Genomic DNA, 18,178 nt, shown 5'->3' with positions numbered 1-18,178 from the left:
CTGACTGCCATGGACCTATAGGCACTTTCAAGCAGGGAAAACACCAGTCTGTAAAGGTGGAGGTTCTTCACCCTCATGGCTAAAGATGTACCTTCCTGAATGCACCGTGTTTGGCTCCAAGGCATTGATTCCAACCCTTCTCGGAGAAGGATAACCAGTGGAGCGCTGTGCTCCACCATCTGACATGAATGTAGACCCGTTGCTAGCAGCTGATTAGGGGCAGGCTGACAATACCCTCAGCCCGCAATCCATCTCTTCACTCACCCCTCTCTCCCCAAGGCAGGGACAGCGGGCAGGAGCCCGCGGGGCAGCGAGGGCCGGCTGCGGGGGCTGGCGGCGCAGCATGAGCCGACCGCCGTTGTGGGCTGAGACAGCCACACCAGTTCTCTTCAGTCTTTGGGACCGCTCTCTGCGGCTCAAACTTGGGAGAGCAATGGCCATCTTCCCTACCCAGAATCCCCCACACAGCTGGAACTGCTCTGGGAACCACAGAGCAATTCCAGCTGTGTGGGGGGTTATGAGTAGGGAAGGTGGCCATTGCTCTGCCACGTATTTATGACCAGTTGCCCTGCCTCCATCGGCTCCAGAGGGCGCTACTAGACGCCTCTGGATATGAATAGGACACTAGAGCAGCCTTTTAGGGCTGCTGTCTGAAAATTTCAAGTTTTAGATCTGCTCTTGTAGCTGGCCTCCAGGCAGAGGCCTTACAAAAAATGGTCTAATATGAGAAAGCAAACTCAGTGAAAAACTGAACAGAGTTACTAACAATACGAATGCTCATAATGAAGCACAATCTGGTCTAATGAGATTTAAACCAGGTGCATCTATTGACCCTCTTTGTTCAGCATCAATTAATAATTAACAACAATGCTGGCAAATAAACCCTGAAGCAATATTCAAGAACCCCAAGGATATTGTTAATCACAGTTGAATATCAAGAAATTAATTATTTTGTCATAATTGAATTAATTGCACTCCAGAGCCTGAGTAAAGACAATTCTTTTCAAAATTAGTTTAATATTGTTTATCAGATGGAATAATTTTAATATGTACTAACGAAGCACTTTGCTCCGGACTAAAGCAGTTTAAAAAAAAACTCATTGCTGTTATCAATGGTTTGTACTTTAAGTAATTGGTATGTGACAATCTCACCTTGTAAAGCATTCCTGGCCAGAGAAAAAACTAGCCTTCCGTCTCGCATGTAATCACCTTCAGCGAAAACTCCGGGAGATCCAAAATGAGTGGTGGACTAGCCTCACCAAATGAACCCAGCTTAGCGCTGACATTGGCGACTTCAGGGGTTTTTACGAGGCTCTAAAGGCGGTGTACGGCCCTCATCCCAAGTCCAAAGCCCTCTGCGCAGCTCAGACGGCGAAGTCCTCCTCAGCAACAAGATCTCCATCCTCAATCGATGGTCAGAACACTTCCAATCCCTTTTCAGTGCCAACTGCTCAGTCCAAGAATCCGCCCTGCTCCAGCTCCCTCAACAACCCTTGAGGCTAGAGCTGGATGAGATCCATACCCGGGAAGAGACACATAAGGCAATTAAACAACTGAAAAGTGGCAAAGCAGCAGGTATGGATGGAATTCCACCCCCCCCCCCCCCCAGAGGTCTGGAAGGCTGGCGGCAAAGCTCTGCATACCAAACTGCATGAGCTTTTTATGCTCTGCTGAGACCAAGGAAAGCTGCCTCAGGACCTTCATGATGCCATCATCATCACCCTGTACAAAAACAAAGGCGAGAAATCAGACTGCTCAAACTACAGGGGAATCACGCTGTTCTCCATTGCAGGCAAAATCTTCACTAGGATTCTCCTTAATAGACTAATACCTAGTGTCGCGGAAAATGTCCTCCCAGAATCACAGTGTGGCTTTGGTGCAAACAGAGGAACTACTGACATGCTCTTTGCCCTCAGACAGCTCCAAGAAAAGTGCAGAGAACAAAACAAAGGAATCTACATCACCTTTGTTGACCTCACCAAAGCCTTTGACACTGTGAGCAGGAAAGGGCTTTGGCAAATACTAGAGCGCCTCGAATGCCCCCCCAAGTTCCTTAACATGGTTATCCAACTGCACGAAAACCAACAAGGTCGGGTCACATACAGCAATGAGCTCTTCGAACCCTTCTCCACTGACAATGGCGTGAAGCAAGGCTGCATCCTTGCACCAACCCTCTACTATCTTCTTCAGCATGAAGCTGAAACAAGCCATGAAAGACCTCAACAATGAAGACGGTACCGCATGGATGGCAGTCTCTTCAATCTGAGGCGCATGCAAGCTCACACCAAGACACAAGAGCAACTTGTCCGTGAACTACTCTTTGCAGATGATGCTGCTTTAGTTGCCCATTCAGAGCCAGCTCTCCAGCGCATGATGTCCTGTTTTGCGGAAACTTCCAAAATGTTTGGCCTGGAAGTCAGCCTGAAGAAAACTGAGGTCCTCCATCAGCCAGCTCCCCACCATGACCACCAGCCCCCCCCCCCCCCCCCCCACATCTCCATCGGGCACACTGAACTCAAAACGGTCAACCAGTTTACCTACCTTGGCTGCACCATTTCATCTGATGCAAGGATTGACAAAGAGATAGACAACAGACTCGCCAAGGCAAATAGCACCTTTGGAAGACTACACAAAAGAGTCTGGAAAAACAACCACCTGAAGAAACACACGAAGATCAGCGTGTACAGAGCCATTGTCATACCCACGCTCCTGTTCGGCTCCGAATCATGGGTCCTCTACCGGCATCACCCACGGCTCCTAGAACGCTTCCATCAGCGCTGTCTTCTTCATCCTCAACATTCATTGGAATGACTTCATCACCAACATCGAAGTACTCGAGCTGGCAGAGTCCGCAAGCATCGAATCCATGCTGCTGAAGATCCAACTGCGCTGGGTGTGTCACGTCTCCAGAATGGAGGACCATCGCCTTCCCAAGATCATGTTCTATGGCGAGCTCTCCTCTGGCCACCGAGACAGAGGTGCACCAAAGAAGAGGTACAAGGACTGCTTAAAGAAATCTCTTGGTGCCTGCCACATTGACCACCACCAGTGGGCTGATCTCGCCTCCAACCGTGCATCTTGGCGCCTCACAGTTCGGCGGGCAGCAACCTCCTTTAAAGAAGACCGCAGAGCCCACCTCACTGATAAAAGACAAAGGAGGAAAAACCCAACACCCAACCCCAATCCACCAATTTTCCCTTGCAACCGCTGCAACCGTGCCTGCCTGTCTCGCATCGGACGTCAGTCACCAACGAGCCTGCAACAGACGTGGACATACCCTTCCATAAATCTTCGTCCGGGAAGCCAAGCCAAAGAAGAAGACAAAGAAAGAATGTGACAGTCTTGTGACTTAGTTCCACAAAACTATATTTTGGTAGAAGTCTTATGGGACATACTATTGATTAAAAGCTAGGTCAATATTGTTCCCATATATTTGTCAGCAATGATGAAATATAACTGAGTACACTTAGAATTAACATGGCCTTAACCAGTTTCATAACTTTAGGGTTTAATCTTATCCAGCAATTAAATCACATGGCATCCATACAAATTGCTTTGCAAATAATACACTTATTTTGTACAGGCATTCTGACACAGAGAAGAAGAGAGAAGATTACAGAACAGGAACAGACCCTTCGGTCTATGTATCTGTACTGAACATGGCACCCAAATTAAATGATTGAGCTTGCACATGATCCATACTATGAGACAGGTTGAGGAGAAGACTATGATACAAGTCTATAACCAATCATATACAAAACCCACAAATGAGAATCGAGATTCCAAAATTTGTAATATTTTATCATTTAGTCACCCAACTAGTTATGAACCACTATTGGATTTGCTGCAGATACAAGTTAAGCACTAATGTCTGCCCAGATAAGCCAATTTTGATCTTATGATTCATTCATCTGTGGGGAAAACTAGAGGGAATTTCTGCTATTAAACATTATGTGTCAATGGTGAAAAGCTGTCAAGGTATCTACAAGTGGTGTTAGGTTGCATTAAACTGACAGCATAAAACCACGGAAAAGTTCACTACAGACATTTCAAACATCCAACTTGAAAGGAATTTGTAAACATAATATTTTGAGAAGAAACCCTAAACTAATAGTGAAAAACAACTAAAAATCCATACTTACATGGAATTTTATTAATTAAATTGTTAATGAAGTTCCCGTTTTCAGTTGTGGCTATTTGGGTGGTATTGGTTGGCTGTACAGTGATACCTGGTGTTGTACTCATTTTCTTCTCTTCGGAATAAGATTTAGAGCAATGATCTACAAGGAAGAAGAAAAGCTATTCAGTGTTTGTAAATGAAGCAAATTAAATTTTCACAAACAACTTTGATGTAATTCTTTTTGCTATTCTTCAACATACAAACATATAATCCAGAAAATAGAGGAAGAAAAAAAGGAGAAAAGTGAGAGTCCAACAAAGTACATCTTCTGGAGACAAGGCCTTCATTATCTGTAATTTTACAGCTACACTGCTGCTGTAAAGACAAGATTATCTAATCAAGGGTCTACCTGTTACTGGACTCCACTGCTTGAGTGATGACCCTTTGTTTTGCTCTTTGCAATGAATTACATTGGTGTGGAGATCATTATTGAGATATGCTGTAGTGGATGCTTAAATAATAAAAGGGAATAATGATTAATGGTTTGTCCTGTATTCCTGGCCAGCTTAGCTCTACCAATTAATCCCATCAACAGAATAAATTAACTCTCCCTCATCTTCCCGTTTACCGTGGGCCAGTGGGGACTGCTGTACATTGGTGAAGTTATTACACAACATTATGAAATGTTGTTAACGTAAGGCATATTTAAATGCAAATATTACAAAGCAATGAGTTCCAAGTATTTCTTCTCACAAATGGTTTCAAGTTGACTTTTCCCATGAAATTATTAATTGCAACTCTTACAGTTATTACATTTTGAAGATTTTAAGATCATGATTAGCTTTACCCACACAATTTCACAGTAAATAGGTGACTATCTGCCACTTGGTTCTCAACCTCCCTCAGATTTTCATGCAAATGTAATCAAAATGACCTGGAGGTCAGATGTCATGGCATCTTCAGATTTATTGTCAGAGTACATACATGACATTACATATAACCCTAAGATTCTATTTTTCCTGTGGGCCAAGCAGAATTACCACTCATTGGTAGTGCAAAAATAACTTTACACAACCTACAAATGTAAATAACTGACTGTGCAATATCGAGAGGAGAACAAAAGCAGACAATAAAGTGCAAAAGTAAGAGTCCTCAAATTAGTCCCTGACGAGTTTATTGTTGGGGCGTCTGAAGGTGGAGGCTCCTGAACCTGGTGGTGCGAGTCTTGTGGCACCTATACCTCTTTCCTGGGTGGTGTGAGTTGTGTGATACCTATATTTCTTTCCTGATGGAAGCAGCGAGAACAGAGCATGTGAGAACAATCCTTGATGATTGCTGCTGCTCTACAACAGCAGTGTTCCCCATAGATGTTCTCGGTAGTGGGAAGAAGGTTTGCCTGTGAAATTGTGAGGTGTGTCCACTACCTTTTGCAGGGCTTTACAGTCTGGGTTTTTGGTGTCCCCATACCAGACCATGTTGCAGCCAGCCAACACACTTCCCACCATCCATCTGTAGAAATTTGCCAGGGTTTCTGATACCATACCAAATCTCCACAAATTCCTGAGGAAGTAGAGGTGCTGGTGTGCTTTCTTCAGGATACCATTAGTGTGTTGGCTCCAGGAAAGATCCTCTGAGATAGTGACATCCAAGAACTGAAATTTGTTCACTTTCTCCACCTCTGATCCCCAATAAATCACTGGATCGTACACATCTGGTTTTCCCTTCCTGAAGTCACCAATAAGCTCCTTGGTTCTGGTGACATTGAGTGCAAGGTTATTGTTGGTGTACCATTTGGTCAAGTTTTCCATCTCCCTCCTGTATGCTGAAATATCACTTTTTATACAATGCACTACTGTGATAGTCAGCAAATTTGTAGATGGTGTTGTTGTTGAACCGAGTCACATAGTTATAGGTGTAAAGTGAGTAGAGCAAAAGGCTAAGAATGCAGCCACGTGGGGCTCCAGTACTGATGGAGATTGTGGAGATGTTCTTACCAATTCTCACTGATTGTGGTCTGTAGGGAAGAAAATCAAGGATTCCATTTACACAGTGGTGTGTTGAGTCCCAGATCTTGGAGTTTGCTGGTCAGGATTGAGGGGATAATGGTGTTGAATGCTGAACTGTAATTGATAATGAGCATCCTGATGGATGCATCTTTGCTGTCCAGGTGTTCCAGGGCTTTGTGTAGAGCCAGTGAGATGGCATCCACCATAGATCTGTTGCTATGATAGGCAAACTGGAACAGATCCATGTTGCTGCTCAAACAGGATATGATATGCTTCAACACAAGCCTTTTCAAAATAATACATCACTGTGGATGGGAGTGCCACTACAAAAAAGTCATTTTGTCAGGTTACTACACTCTTCTTGGGCACCAGTACAATTGATGCCTGTTTGAAACAGGTTGGTATCACACCCTGCCAGAGTGAGATGTTGAAGATATCCATGAATAAGTTGTTAAGCGCAGAGTTTTAATACTCAGTCAGAAACTCCATCCAGACTGTATGCTTTCCTCAGATTTACTGTCCTGAAGGCAGCCCACACATCATCCTCAGATATGGACAGGATGGGATCATCAGGAGACTTTCTTGTTCTTGTGATCAAATTGGGCATAGAGGCATCAAAGTTCATCAGAGAGTGAAACTTTGCTGTCTCCTACTGCACTGGATTTATTTATGTCATTTAGGCCCTGCCACAGCTGATGGGTATCCCTCATGGTTTCCATTTTCACCTGGAAACTCCACTTTGCCTTGGAGATGATTTTCCACAGGTCATGCTTGCTTCTTTTGTTGTGATATGGATTTCTGGACTTATCAGGTTCCAGATTTCAGTATTCATTGTGGTTGTGGATGGGGAAAACACTGAACGATATGGAGGGGATACACTCATCCACAGTTGTTTTGATAAAGTCTGTGACAGCCCAGGTGTAATCATTCAGATCCTCAGCTGAGTCCTTGAACACCATTCAATCTGCTGAATCAAGGAAATCCTACAACCTTTCTTCAGCTTCCTGCTGTCATCTTCTAGCTCTCCTGATCTCTGGAGCCTCTCTTTTTAGGCACTGTCTGTATGAAGGAAGAAGGAGCATAGATAGATGATGTGACTTGCCAAAATGCGATCTCTGAAAAGAACAGTAGTTCTTTCTTACCTTGGTGGAACAATGATTGAGTGTGCTGGGACCTCTGGTACAGCAGGTTACATGCTGGCTATAGTTGGACAGGTTTCACCATTAAGTACAGTACACTGACATAGACAGACAAATAATAAAGAGAGAGGTTTGATAGTTTTATATCAAGCTTTACATCAAGACTGTCTGGCTTAAGGATAGTAATTGCATTTAATGAGATGTCCACCCTCTGTCAAAATGTGAAATGTTGTGGACAATATGGCAGATAAAGAGATTTTGCAATCGTTTAGAATGGTGATGTTGTATGTTCTACTTATTTTGTCATTTTATTTAAGCTTTCTTGTATGTGCAACTAACAGTGTTAAAAACACTGGTATGGCAATGGTTAATGTGTAAAAGTTACACAAACTGGTTTCAAATAGTGATTTGTAACATTGAAACAAATATACATTGATATCTGTTCCTCCTCTGTATATTCTTTCAGACTATAAAAACATAAATGCAATATTAGCTCTCATCCACGAAAATATTCTAAATAGTTCATTTGTAGTTGATATTGAGTGAAGCTATTCTGCTGAGCATCTTGAGAATAAATTTATTGAAACCCCAAAAATGTAAAGCTCTGTTATAATGCCTACTTGATTCATCAGTATTGAGGGTTGTATTGATGTCAGTTCTTCTCTATACTTTTCTAAAATGTTGGTAATTGCCTTGATAAGAAGTTCACTGGATATACATTGCACAATGTACACTGCAAAATGAACATTGTACTAAAATTCTTGCTTGCTGCAGCTTAACGGGTCCTTTGTAAAATGTACAATTAAATCATGGCTGCGTGCTGAATTGAGGCAATTCCTAGCAGATAAAAGAAAGATCTACTTCCAATCAGAGAAATGTGGCAGCAGCTCTGAACACAAGTATTAGCAGAGAGAGAAAAATAAGAGTTCATTTTCTGAGATCCATGACCTTTCTGCAGAACTGGAAAAACAAGATTGCAGGCATTGTTTCAAACAGAAAAGAGGGCAAGGGATGGAGTGAACAAAGGGAAATGTCTGTGATAGGGTGGAGATCAGCAGAACTTCAGGTGACACGAATTCTGATGTTGTCTAAAAGAGGGTGATGTGTGCTTGTTAGTCAACTAATCCGCATGACAGAGTGTATATACACAGCAGAGTAAAGAAAGGAAAACAGTACTAGAACGGAGATGCAGAACATCTCAACTTCTGGACATCAGAAATAAGAAAATGACCTGATCTTTGGAGACAGAAATCTGATATCATGTTACAGGTGGTCGACTCTACTTCAGAAATAACCAGAATTTCCCAAATTGCTTTTCTGCTGTATATTCTACATCATCTGAGAGAGAAGTCACACAATAGACAAATTTACACTGCAGCATTCCCTCAGCATGCAGAAGGATAACCTAGATTATGTATTCAACTCTTCAGAGTCAGTCTTGAACCAACAACTTTCTGACTCAATAGTGAGAGAGTTTTCAGTGAGTCAAAATTGACAGATTGATTATGGGATGTACGAAGAAAGGTGGACAGGTAAAGCTATGATTGAACAAAAGGTTCAGTTCATTGGAGTTAATGTCCCTTTCTGTTCCTGATTTCATTACTAATGAATTAGTGAAATTGTTCAGTTGACTGACATAGCAATTAGCTTATCAAGAGCTCTTGACGATAAACACAGAGCATTCAAAATATCACCAGAATTGGATGCAACTCACCCTAAAAACAGTTGTTGCTCATGACAACCGTTGCTATGACAGTGGGAGCTGGACATATGCTGGATTTCAGAACTCCCGAGTTTTCATGACTCGCCAATTTAGATTATTAATTTCTAAAGGAACTCACTACTTTAAGGGAGAAGAGCAGTGCAAATTGTTGCTCATTTCAGAAAAGACTAAGCAGCAAAGATTTAAGACCAACTTCAGTTGGTATCACCTCTCTCCCTCCAATTCCTTGATAAATTTGCAATTCCCATCCCAGCCTCTTGATCATTCCCCCTCTACTCACAGTAATCCACACTGAACTAACAAGACCCTGCAATGCCACTCTCTACCATTTCTTCTTATTAATGGATCTTCAAATTTACTTTTTTGACCAAACATTTGGTTATCTGTACTAATATCTAATGCAGGTTGGTCTCAAATATTGCCAGACACTTTCCCAGCACCTCTTCAAATTAATTCCAAAATGATTGGGATATGACTGTTTCTGACTGGTTGTGGACTTCTGATTAACACCCACCTTCTACACACCTAATCAAACATACTTCAACAGAATTTAAAAATGTTTCCAGGAGAGTCAAATTAAAAGCAATAAAAAGAGATTAAAAATGGGATATTGATGGAGCATGAGACAATTCAAAAATCACCCACAGGATTCCACAGAAAACCCATTAACTAACAAGAACTGAGAAATGCCATGGTGTTACTTGGACATGGAACTGCATGAGGTGCTTTTAAGCTGCAGCACCCAGTTATTTTGTTTCAACCATGTAGTCAACAACTGAGTGTTTTATCTCCCGGGCATCGCCAGTATCCTATTAGTATTGAATATTATGGGAAAAGAGGATCGCTCAATTATGCTGCCACAGTGATCGAATAACATGCTTGAGTTCACTATCTGGATCCATGTGCAAAATGTCAGTGTGAGGCAGTAGAGTGCCTGATGCCCAGTAAACAGAAGTCCATATGAATCAACTTTCATCTGAGTGAGAGGAAAAATTAAATATCCTAATTTGACCCCAGCTTGCTGAAGAAGTAAATATGCCTGGACTCCACAACTCCAAGAAGTCTGTCATTCATTCAAGAGCTCTTTTATATATTACTGTCATATCGAAGGACAATATGTCAATCACATGCATCTTTGTACAGCGTATAAACAAAAGTTGACGAGATTCATTAATGTTAAAAAAAAGCTTGCTTTTCTTTCAAGTCCAAGATATCGTGGTATAATCTACGTCAATACCCACCAACAAGTCATTTTCCTGAGTCATTTTCCTGATGTGGTTTCAACAAAAATAGTACATGGCTCTGCCTCCTCCACACAAAGATAAAGGACTTGCTTAACATAAATGCTAACTCAAATTAAGGAACACCATTTCTCATTTTAAAACAGAGTTTCAAAAATTCTAAGATTTTTACAGTTAAAACTGCTCTTGGATGTTAAAATACATTTGATTTGACTGCACAATTGCCCCAGAAATGTAATTAAAATCAGGGTTACAAAGAGATCACAGGGGGCTTGTCTTCTCATTATGACATTCCATCATGTATTGAATTTTCTTAATGAGCATTTTAACATTTAGACCTGACAGGCCATGCAGCCCAGTTGAATTGATAGCCAGTAAATACTCGTGGCTGACAGGCAAGAGCATCAGTGAGACAGGCAGACAAGTTAGTGCTGTGGGCAAGCTAACAGTGGTTTGGTAAGTATTTTGGTAAGCATGGACATATAGCATCTGAACTCAGATTTTCATAAGCAAGCAGGCTAGGATGGTCTTGGCCAGCATGTTGATGGGTCACAGCATTGAACTGATGAAGAAATTATTTCAAACTGACCAGTAATGTCTCAGGGCAGATAGAACTGCAGCACCCAAGCAGAGATGGGCCAGCAAAGACATGGGGGTGATGAGCCAGCAAAGACATGGGAGTGATGAGCCAGCAAAGACATGGGGGTGATGAGCAGGAAGTCCATAGGTAAGACAGGTTGCATTTGGTGTATTTGTGAAAATGCAAAGAGGGACTGAGAAATACATACAGTAAACCCGTCTGTCAGTAGGTTGGAAAGATTGGCCAGCTTCAGAACATTTCATGTGAGTAGGCAAATGAGAGACAAACCAATAATTTTTCAACAGTCAAAGTCTAGCACATGATCCATGAAAATGCAAAAAACCACAGATGCCTTAAAATCAAATTGTCCACATAGAGCATGTGCAGAGTTGTGATGCTGCAGGTACTGCAGAAGTCTCATAGCTCCATTATCCCAGATTTGATCCAGAGTTCTGGTCAGTCAGTGTGGAGTTTGCAAGTTTTTCCTGCATGATGTTCCCATGTGGTGGCTGCTGCTTCTTCTGTTATCTCAGCCATTTGATGGTTGTGAGGTTAATGGGAAACTTTAAATCATCTCCAATGCAAGAGGGTGGAAAATTGGGGCAAGGGGAATGAGAGAATGGGGCAAGGGGAAATAAGTGGAGGAATGAGATTGTTCTGGGAGCCAGCATAGATTTGATGAAATGAATAATTCAATTCACAGTTCTGTCTGCAAATTAATCAAAAGCCCTTTTGAAGTAATTAGGTTACCATTTTATAGTTGATCATCAGCTACTTAATCATGACATACATCATGGAGCATAGGCATACCTGATAGGCTCTCAGTTGTCCACCTTACCATGAATAGCTCTCAACTACACAAACTAGAATTCACCATTTGTACCTTCACCACATTTACTCCTTTCTGATGAAGTGCAGGCCTGCTTTTGTACTGTTGGGTTTAATATATGACAACAAACTTTAAGAAGTGTTAATGTCAATTTCTTTTTCAAACTGTGGTTTACAGAACTTACAGCAGTCCAGTTTTGAAGATGGTAATGACGGGAGTGCATAGTTGTGGATTACTAAAGTTTGTGCCATGTTGGATCATGGCTACCATCCAAATGATAGGATGTTTAGTGAGAGGTCTAGAATACTAGAATGCCAACTATCACTGTTCCCAGCAGAAAATTTTAAAGCAGCTTAGGGGTATTATGGAAGGCCAACACATTCAATCAGCAGATAGAAATCAGTAGCATTAGAAGTTGGGTGAAGGAACTTCTACCCAAATAGACAACAGCTGAGACTTTGTACAAGAGAAGCTAAGGTGGGATGATCCCTGTGGACGTGTTACCAATGGTACAGACTGGATAATGTTTGTAACATGAACACAATCTCCACCAGTGTCTATGCTCCAACCCTCCAGGCGGAACCAGCAGAAAAGGACAAGTTCTACACTGATCTGCGCAACCTCATTCAACGCACCCCTACAGCTGACAAGGTTGTCATCCTTGGTGACTTCAATGCTCACGTCAGCAAAGACTCAGAAACCTGGCCAGGAATCCTAGGCAAGCATGGTGTCGGAAAGTGCAGTGACAACGGGTGCCTCCTGTTGGAGCTCTGCGCAGAACAGCGGCTTGTCATTACAAACACCCTTTTTCAGCAGAGGGACAGCCTGAAGACTACCTGGATGCATCCCCGATCCAAACACTGGCACCTCCTGGACTACGTCCTGGTGCAAGAAAGAGACAAACGAGATGTGCTCCACACCAGGGTCATGCCCAGCGCGGAATGCCACACTGACCACCAGCTGGTTCGCTGCAAGCTCAACCTTCACTTCAAGCCAAAGTCCAGGAACAGTAAAGCCCCCAGAAAGAAGTTCAATGTTGGAAACTTGCAGTCAGACGAAGTGAGAGGAAACTTCCAGGCAAACCTCAAAGCAAAGCTCAAGGATGCAATCCGCCTCACGGACTCGTCCCCTGAAACCCTCTGGGATCAGCTGAAGACTACCATACTGCAATCCACTGAAGAGCTACTGGGCTCCTCCTCCAGGAAAAACAAGGACTGGTTCAACGAAAGCAACCAGGAAATCCAGGAGCTGCTGGCAAAGAAGCGAGCTGCCCACCAGGCATCCTTGCAAAGCTGTCCTGGCCAGAGAAGAAACGAGCCTTCCGTCGCGCATGCAGCCATCTTCAGCGCAAATCCCAGGAGATCCAAAATGAGTGGTGGACTAGCTTCGCCAAACAAACCCAGCTCAGCGCGGACATTCGAGACTTCAGGGGTTTTAACGAGACTCTAAAGCAGGGGTGTCAAACTCAAATTCACGGAGGGCCAAAATTAAAAATTTGGACTAAGTCGAGTGCCGAACTAAATATTTATTGAAAATTTTCAACAACATCTGCATGTTTTCTCTTCTTTCAACATATGTAATGTTAAACTTTAGGATTTTACTTTAGGAGGATAACGTTACAGGTCAGGAGTAGGTAGCTCAAGTTCACCCTTTGCTTGACCTGAGGGAAACATATTTGGTCCCTGTGGAGATGTAGTCAGCATTCACAGGCTGTGTCCATTTTGGCCTGCATCAGGACTCAGCATTTCCTGCTCACTCCTCAGGCTCTAGGCCTCTATTCACCCTCGACCCACCATCCCTCTACCTGACCAGTCCTTTACCCAACCTCTACTCACCCCTCACGCCACTCGCTCTGCCTCTACCCACCCCATCCTATACACGCCCCTCTACTGCCTCTCCCCTCAACCTGTTCCTTCCTCTACCCATCTCTCACCCTCTAATCACCCCTCCCCTACTTGCCCTGCCCCTCCCCTTTTACCTCTTCCCTATCCACCCCTCCTTCTACTCATCCCTCCCTCTAACTGACCCTCGCACCACCATAACTTCCCCTGCCCATTACTCCTCACCTACACCCTCTGCCCACCCTGCTTACCCACCCACTCAGGCCCAGCGCGCTGCCGATCAGCCTTTGCGGAACAGCGGGGGCCGTGCGCAGCCTGCCATGTCCGTCGCGCTGACAGGAAATCACAGACGCTCGCCAATCCGCCGCACTGCTCGACAGGTGGGAGAAGTGACTGGTTGTGCGGGGAGCCTTCCAACTGGCTTGCCGGCTGATGACATCAACAGACTTCTCGTGTTACAATTTTGTTTTCCCCGTTCTCAAAGTTTGCACGGTCAATCTGCAACACTCTTGCTCCCTCCGCGTCCCGTGGATCTGATGCCCGGGTGTTGTTAGGATTCCCAGCAGAAGGTTTGTGGAACTTTACCATTCTGGATTCCATTTTGAGAATATTCTGGCCATCTTTTAAGGGGGGTGGTTTTAGGGGGCAGGGGATAGTTAGGGGGTGGGGAAGGATGTCCAATGAAGGGGGAGGATGTTGGGGGTGACATTACCAAAAAACAGCATTGGCTCTCGCTGCAGGGCGGGCCACCTCTAATACATTTTTGAAATGATCTTGCGGGCCAAATATAATTATATCGCAGGCCAAATTTGGCCCACGGGCCAGAGTTTTACATGTGTGCTCTAAAGGCTGTGTACGGCCCGTCACCCCAAGTCCAAAGCCTGATGCGCAGCTCAGACGGCAACGTCCTCCTCAGCGACAAGATCTCCATCCTCAACCGATGGTCAGAACACTTCCAATCACTTTTCAGTGCCAACCGCTCAGTCCAAGAATCCGCCCTGCTCCAGCTCCCTCAACAGCCCTTAAGGCTAAAGCTGGATGAGGTCTTCACCCGGGAAGAGACATATAAGGCAATTGAACAACTGAAAAGTGGCAAAGCAGCAGGTATGGATGGAATCCCCCCAGAGGTCTGGAAGGCTGGCGGCAAAACTCTACATGCCAAACTGCATGAGTTTCTCATGCTCTGCTGGGACCAAGGAAGCTGCCTCAGGACCTTTGTGATGCCATCATCATCACCCTGTACAAAAACAAAGGCGATAAATCAGACTGCTCAAAACTCAGGGGAATCACGCTGCTCTCCATTGCAGGCAAAATATTCGCTAGGATTCTCCTAAATAGAATAATACCTAGTGTCACCGAAAATGTCCTCCTAGAATCACAGTGTGGCTTTGGTGCAAACAGAGGAACTACTGACATGGTCTTTGCCCCCAGACAGCTCCAAGAAAAGTGCAGAGAACAAATCAAAGGACTCTACATCACCTTTGTTGAGCTCACCAAAGCCTTCGACACCGTGAGCAGGAAAGGGCTTTGGCAAATACTAGAGCGCCTCGGCTGCCCCCCAAACTTCCTCAACATGGTTATCCAACTGCACGAAAACCAACAAGATCGGGTCAGATACAGCAATGAGCTCTCTGAACCCTTCTCCATTAACAATGGCATGAAGCAAGTCTGCGTTCTCGCACCAACCCTCTTTTCTATCTTCTTCAGTATGATGCTGAAACAAGCCACGAAAGACCTCAACAATGAAGATGGTGTTTACATCGGGTACTGCACGGATGGCAGTCTCTTCAATCTGAGGCGCCTGCAAGTTCACACCAAGACACAAGAGCAACTTGTCCGTGAACTACTCTTTGCAGATGATGCCGCTTTAGTTGCCCATTCAGAGCCAGCTCTTCAGCGCTTGACGTCCAGTTTTGCGGAAACTGCCAAAATGTTTGGCCTGGAAGTCAGCCTGAAGAAAACTGAGCTCCTCCATCAGCCAGCTCCCAACCATGACTACCAGCCCCCCCACATCTCCATCGGGCACACAAAACTCAAAATGGTCAACCAGTTTACCTATCTTGGCTGCACCATTTCATCGGATGCAAGGATCGACAACGAGATAGACAACAGACTCGCCAAGGCAAATAGCGCCTTTGGAAGACTACACAAAAGAGTCTGGAAAAACAACCAACTGAAAAACCTCACAAAGATTAGCGTATACAGAGCCGTTGTCATACCCACACTCCTGTTCAGCTCCGAATCATGGGTCCTTTACCGGCATCACCTACGGCTCCTAGAATGCTTCCACCAGCGTTGTCTCCGCTCCATCCTCAACATTCATTGGAGTGACTTCATCCCTAACATCGAAGTACTCGAGATGGCAGAGGCCAACAGCATCGAATCCACGCTGCTGAAGATCCAACTGCATTGGGTAGGTCACGTCTCCAGAATGGAGGACCACCGCCTTCCCAAGATCATGTTATATGGCGAGCTCTCCACTGGTCACCGTGACAGAGGTGCACCAAAGAAGAGGTACAAGGACTGCCTAAAGAAATCTCTTGGTGCCTGCCACATTGACCACCGCCAGTGGGCTGATATCGCCTCAAACCATGCATCTTGGTGCCTCACTGTTCGGTGGGCAGCAACCTCCTTTTTTTTTTGTGTTTTATTTTTATTTTATTTTTTTTTTATTTTTAAAACTAAACCCCCCACCCCCCCGCCTCCGCTCGCTCCCGGGACCGGAGAACGGACGGAGCTCCACCACCACCGTCTGCCAGCAACCAAGATCAAACCTCCTTTGAAGAAGACCGCAGAGCCCACCTCACTGACAAAAGACAAAGGAGGAAAAACCCAACACCCAACATCAACCAATCAATTTTCCCTTGCAACCGCTGTCCCACATCGGACTTGTCAGCCACAAACGAGCCTGCAGCTGATGTGGACATTACCCCTCCATAAATCTTCATCCGCGAAGCCAAGCCAAAGAAAGAAAATCTCCACCATTGGTAACAAGTCCTAAAAATATTACAGTTAAAATATAACAGTGTAATAGAAATGATCATAGCAGCTCCTTGATTCTTGTTGATTTAGAATAGATTTATTTATGAGAATCACAAAAGCCATTTTCAGCCCCAAGCTGCAAGCCCATTCTCGTGACATGATATCTTTGTTATCTCTGAACCTGACCATTCCAGTTTTCTCCTGACCAGCTTCCTAGTTTCCACACTGTTGGGTGGGAAGGGAAAAGTTCAGTGGGTTCAAAAAATAGCAGGTCTGGACACAGGCTGAATGTGGAAATAATCTTTATTGAAACACAAATAAGGCAATCGCTATAGGGATAAACAAGCAAGTATTCTCAATCACACTACAGTACAACCAGTTACATCGGACTTGATACTAGCAACTGTTTATGCAAGCTTATCACAACCAAGGACTACTTAAGAATTTCATGCATGTTACATTCTAAATGTAGTATAATGTGACAATAATGAAATCTTTACCTTTTTACAATGCGTTACCCACGATTCCTTGTCTAACATGGGCAGTGTTCAGATGCCATCTCCAATATACAACAGCCCTGATCCCTCTGTAGTGCACACCTTACCAATGACTCCACCAGCATTGTTCATAACACAGTTCGTCTCGGGGCCAAAGAGCTATTGCATTTGGTCGACTTTAGAGGTCAGTAAGATGGAGGGTCCGGCCCAAGTAATCACCAGGTGATTAAAGAGGCCAATGGTCAGGTGTGCACTAATGGGTAGGCAGAATCCAATCTTGATTTGGCAGGTGATGCAACTTCTGACTAGGTTCCAGATGGAGAGGCCACATGACCCTCCACAATTTACACTACACACGCAATGTAAATAACTTAATCCAAAATGCTTCTTTGTTAAATCTTCTGCATTTAAGGAAATATAAAGATTCAACTTAGTTAATGGATGAGTTAGTTCCAAGAGAAAAGAGTTTGAGGAATTAAAAGAGTCATTGGTGCATGGAAAATGAAAGAAGATTATAAAAGATAAGGACGGCCAAGATGATGAAATCATTTGACTTTGAGGCTGAGAATTTTAAACTAAGTTTTGGAGCCAAATCTCATGTAGGTGACATTAACAGGGAGGATACGTGAGTAGCACTTGGTACAGAGATGGATCGGAGCAGCAGAATTTTGAACAACTGATATTTACCGAAGGTTAGAAATCTAGATATTGGAAAGGTCAATCTACAAGTGACAAAAGAACAGATTAAGGTTTCAACAGCACATGAATGAGGCATTAAAAGAATGGAAAATATTTTGGAAAGTGAATAGATTGTCCTTATGAGGGAGTTAAACAAGAAAATCTGCAGATGCTGTGATTGTAATTTACACAAAAATGCTGGAGAAACTCAGCAAGTCATAAGACCAAGAGGTAGGGCATTAGGCCCATCGAGTCTGCTGTGCCATTCCATCATGAACTGATCTATTCTACTACAGTCCCCTCCCCTGCTTTCTTCCCATAAACTTTGATACCCTGACTATTCAGATACTTAGCAATCCAAACCTTAAATACACTTAGTGACCTGGCCTCCACAACCTCCCACAATATCAAATTCCAAAGGTTCACCACTCCCTGACTAAAGAAATTCCTCTACATCTCTGTTTTAAATAGGTACCCTTCAATCCAGAAGTTGTGCCCTCTTGTCATAGACTCCCTCACCATGCAAAACAACTTTACTACAT

The 18,178-nt window shown here is 43.8% G+C and overlaps 1 protein-coding gene across 3 annotated transcripts in view; it reads right to left on the bottom strand.

Annotated features, from left to right (window-relative positions):
• syt8 (synaptotagmin VIII) overlaps positions 1-18,178 on the bottom strand; it is a 67,495-nt gene that overhangs the window by 24,921 nt on the left and 24,396 nt on the right. For all 3 annotated transcript variants that reach the window (XR_011344826.1, XM_069898587.1, XM_069898582.1), the window contains one exon: positions 4,143-4,280. Coding sequence is in view for 2 of the 3 variants with exons in the window: in XM_069898587.1 (XP_069754688.1) it covers positions 4,143-4,245 (103 nt within the window). In the remaining variant the exon portion in view is untranslated. The remainder of the gene's footprint in view (positions 1-4,142; positions 4,281-18,178) is intronic.

The sequence above is a fragment of the Narcine bancroftii genome, chromosome 1 (genome assembly GCF_036971445.1).
Source record: "Narcine bancroftii isolate sNarBan1 chromosome 1, sNarBan1.hap1, whole genome shotgun sequence".
NCBI lineage: Eukaryota > Metazoa > Chordata > Chondrichthyes > Torpediniformes > Narcinidae > Narcine > Narcine bancroftii.
Note: the sequence above shows the minus strand (reverse complement) of the source record. Positions and strands in the feature narration are given on the sequence as shown.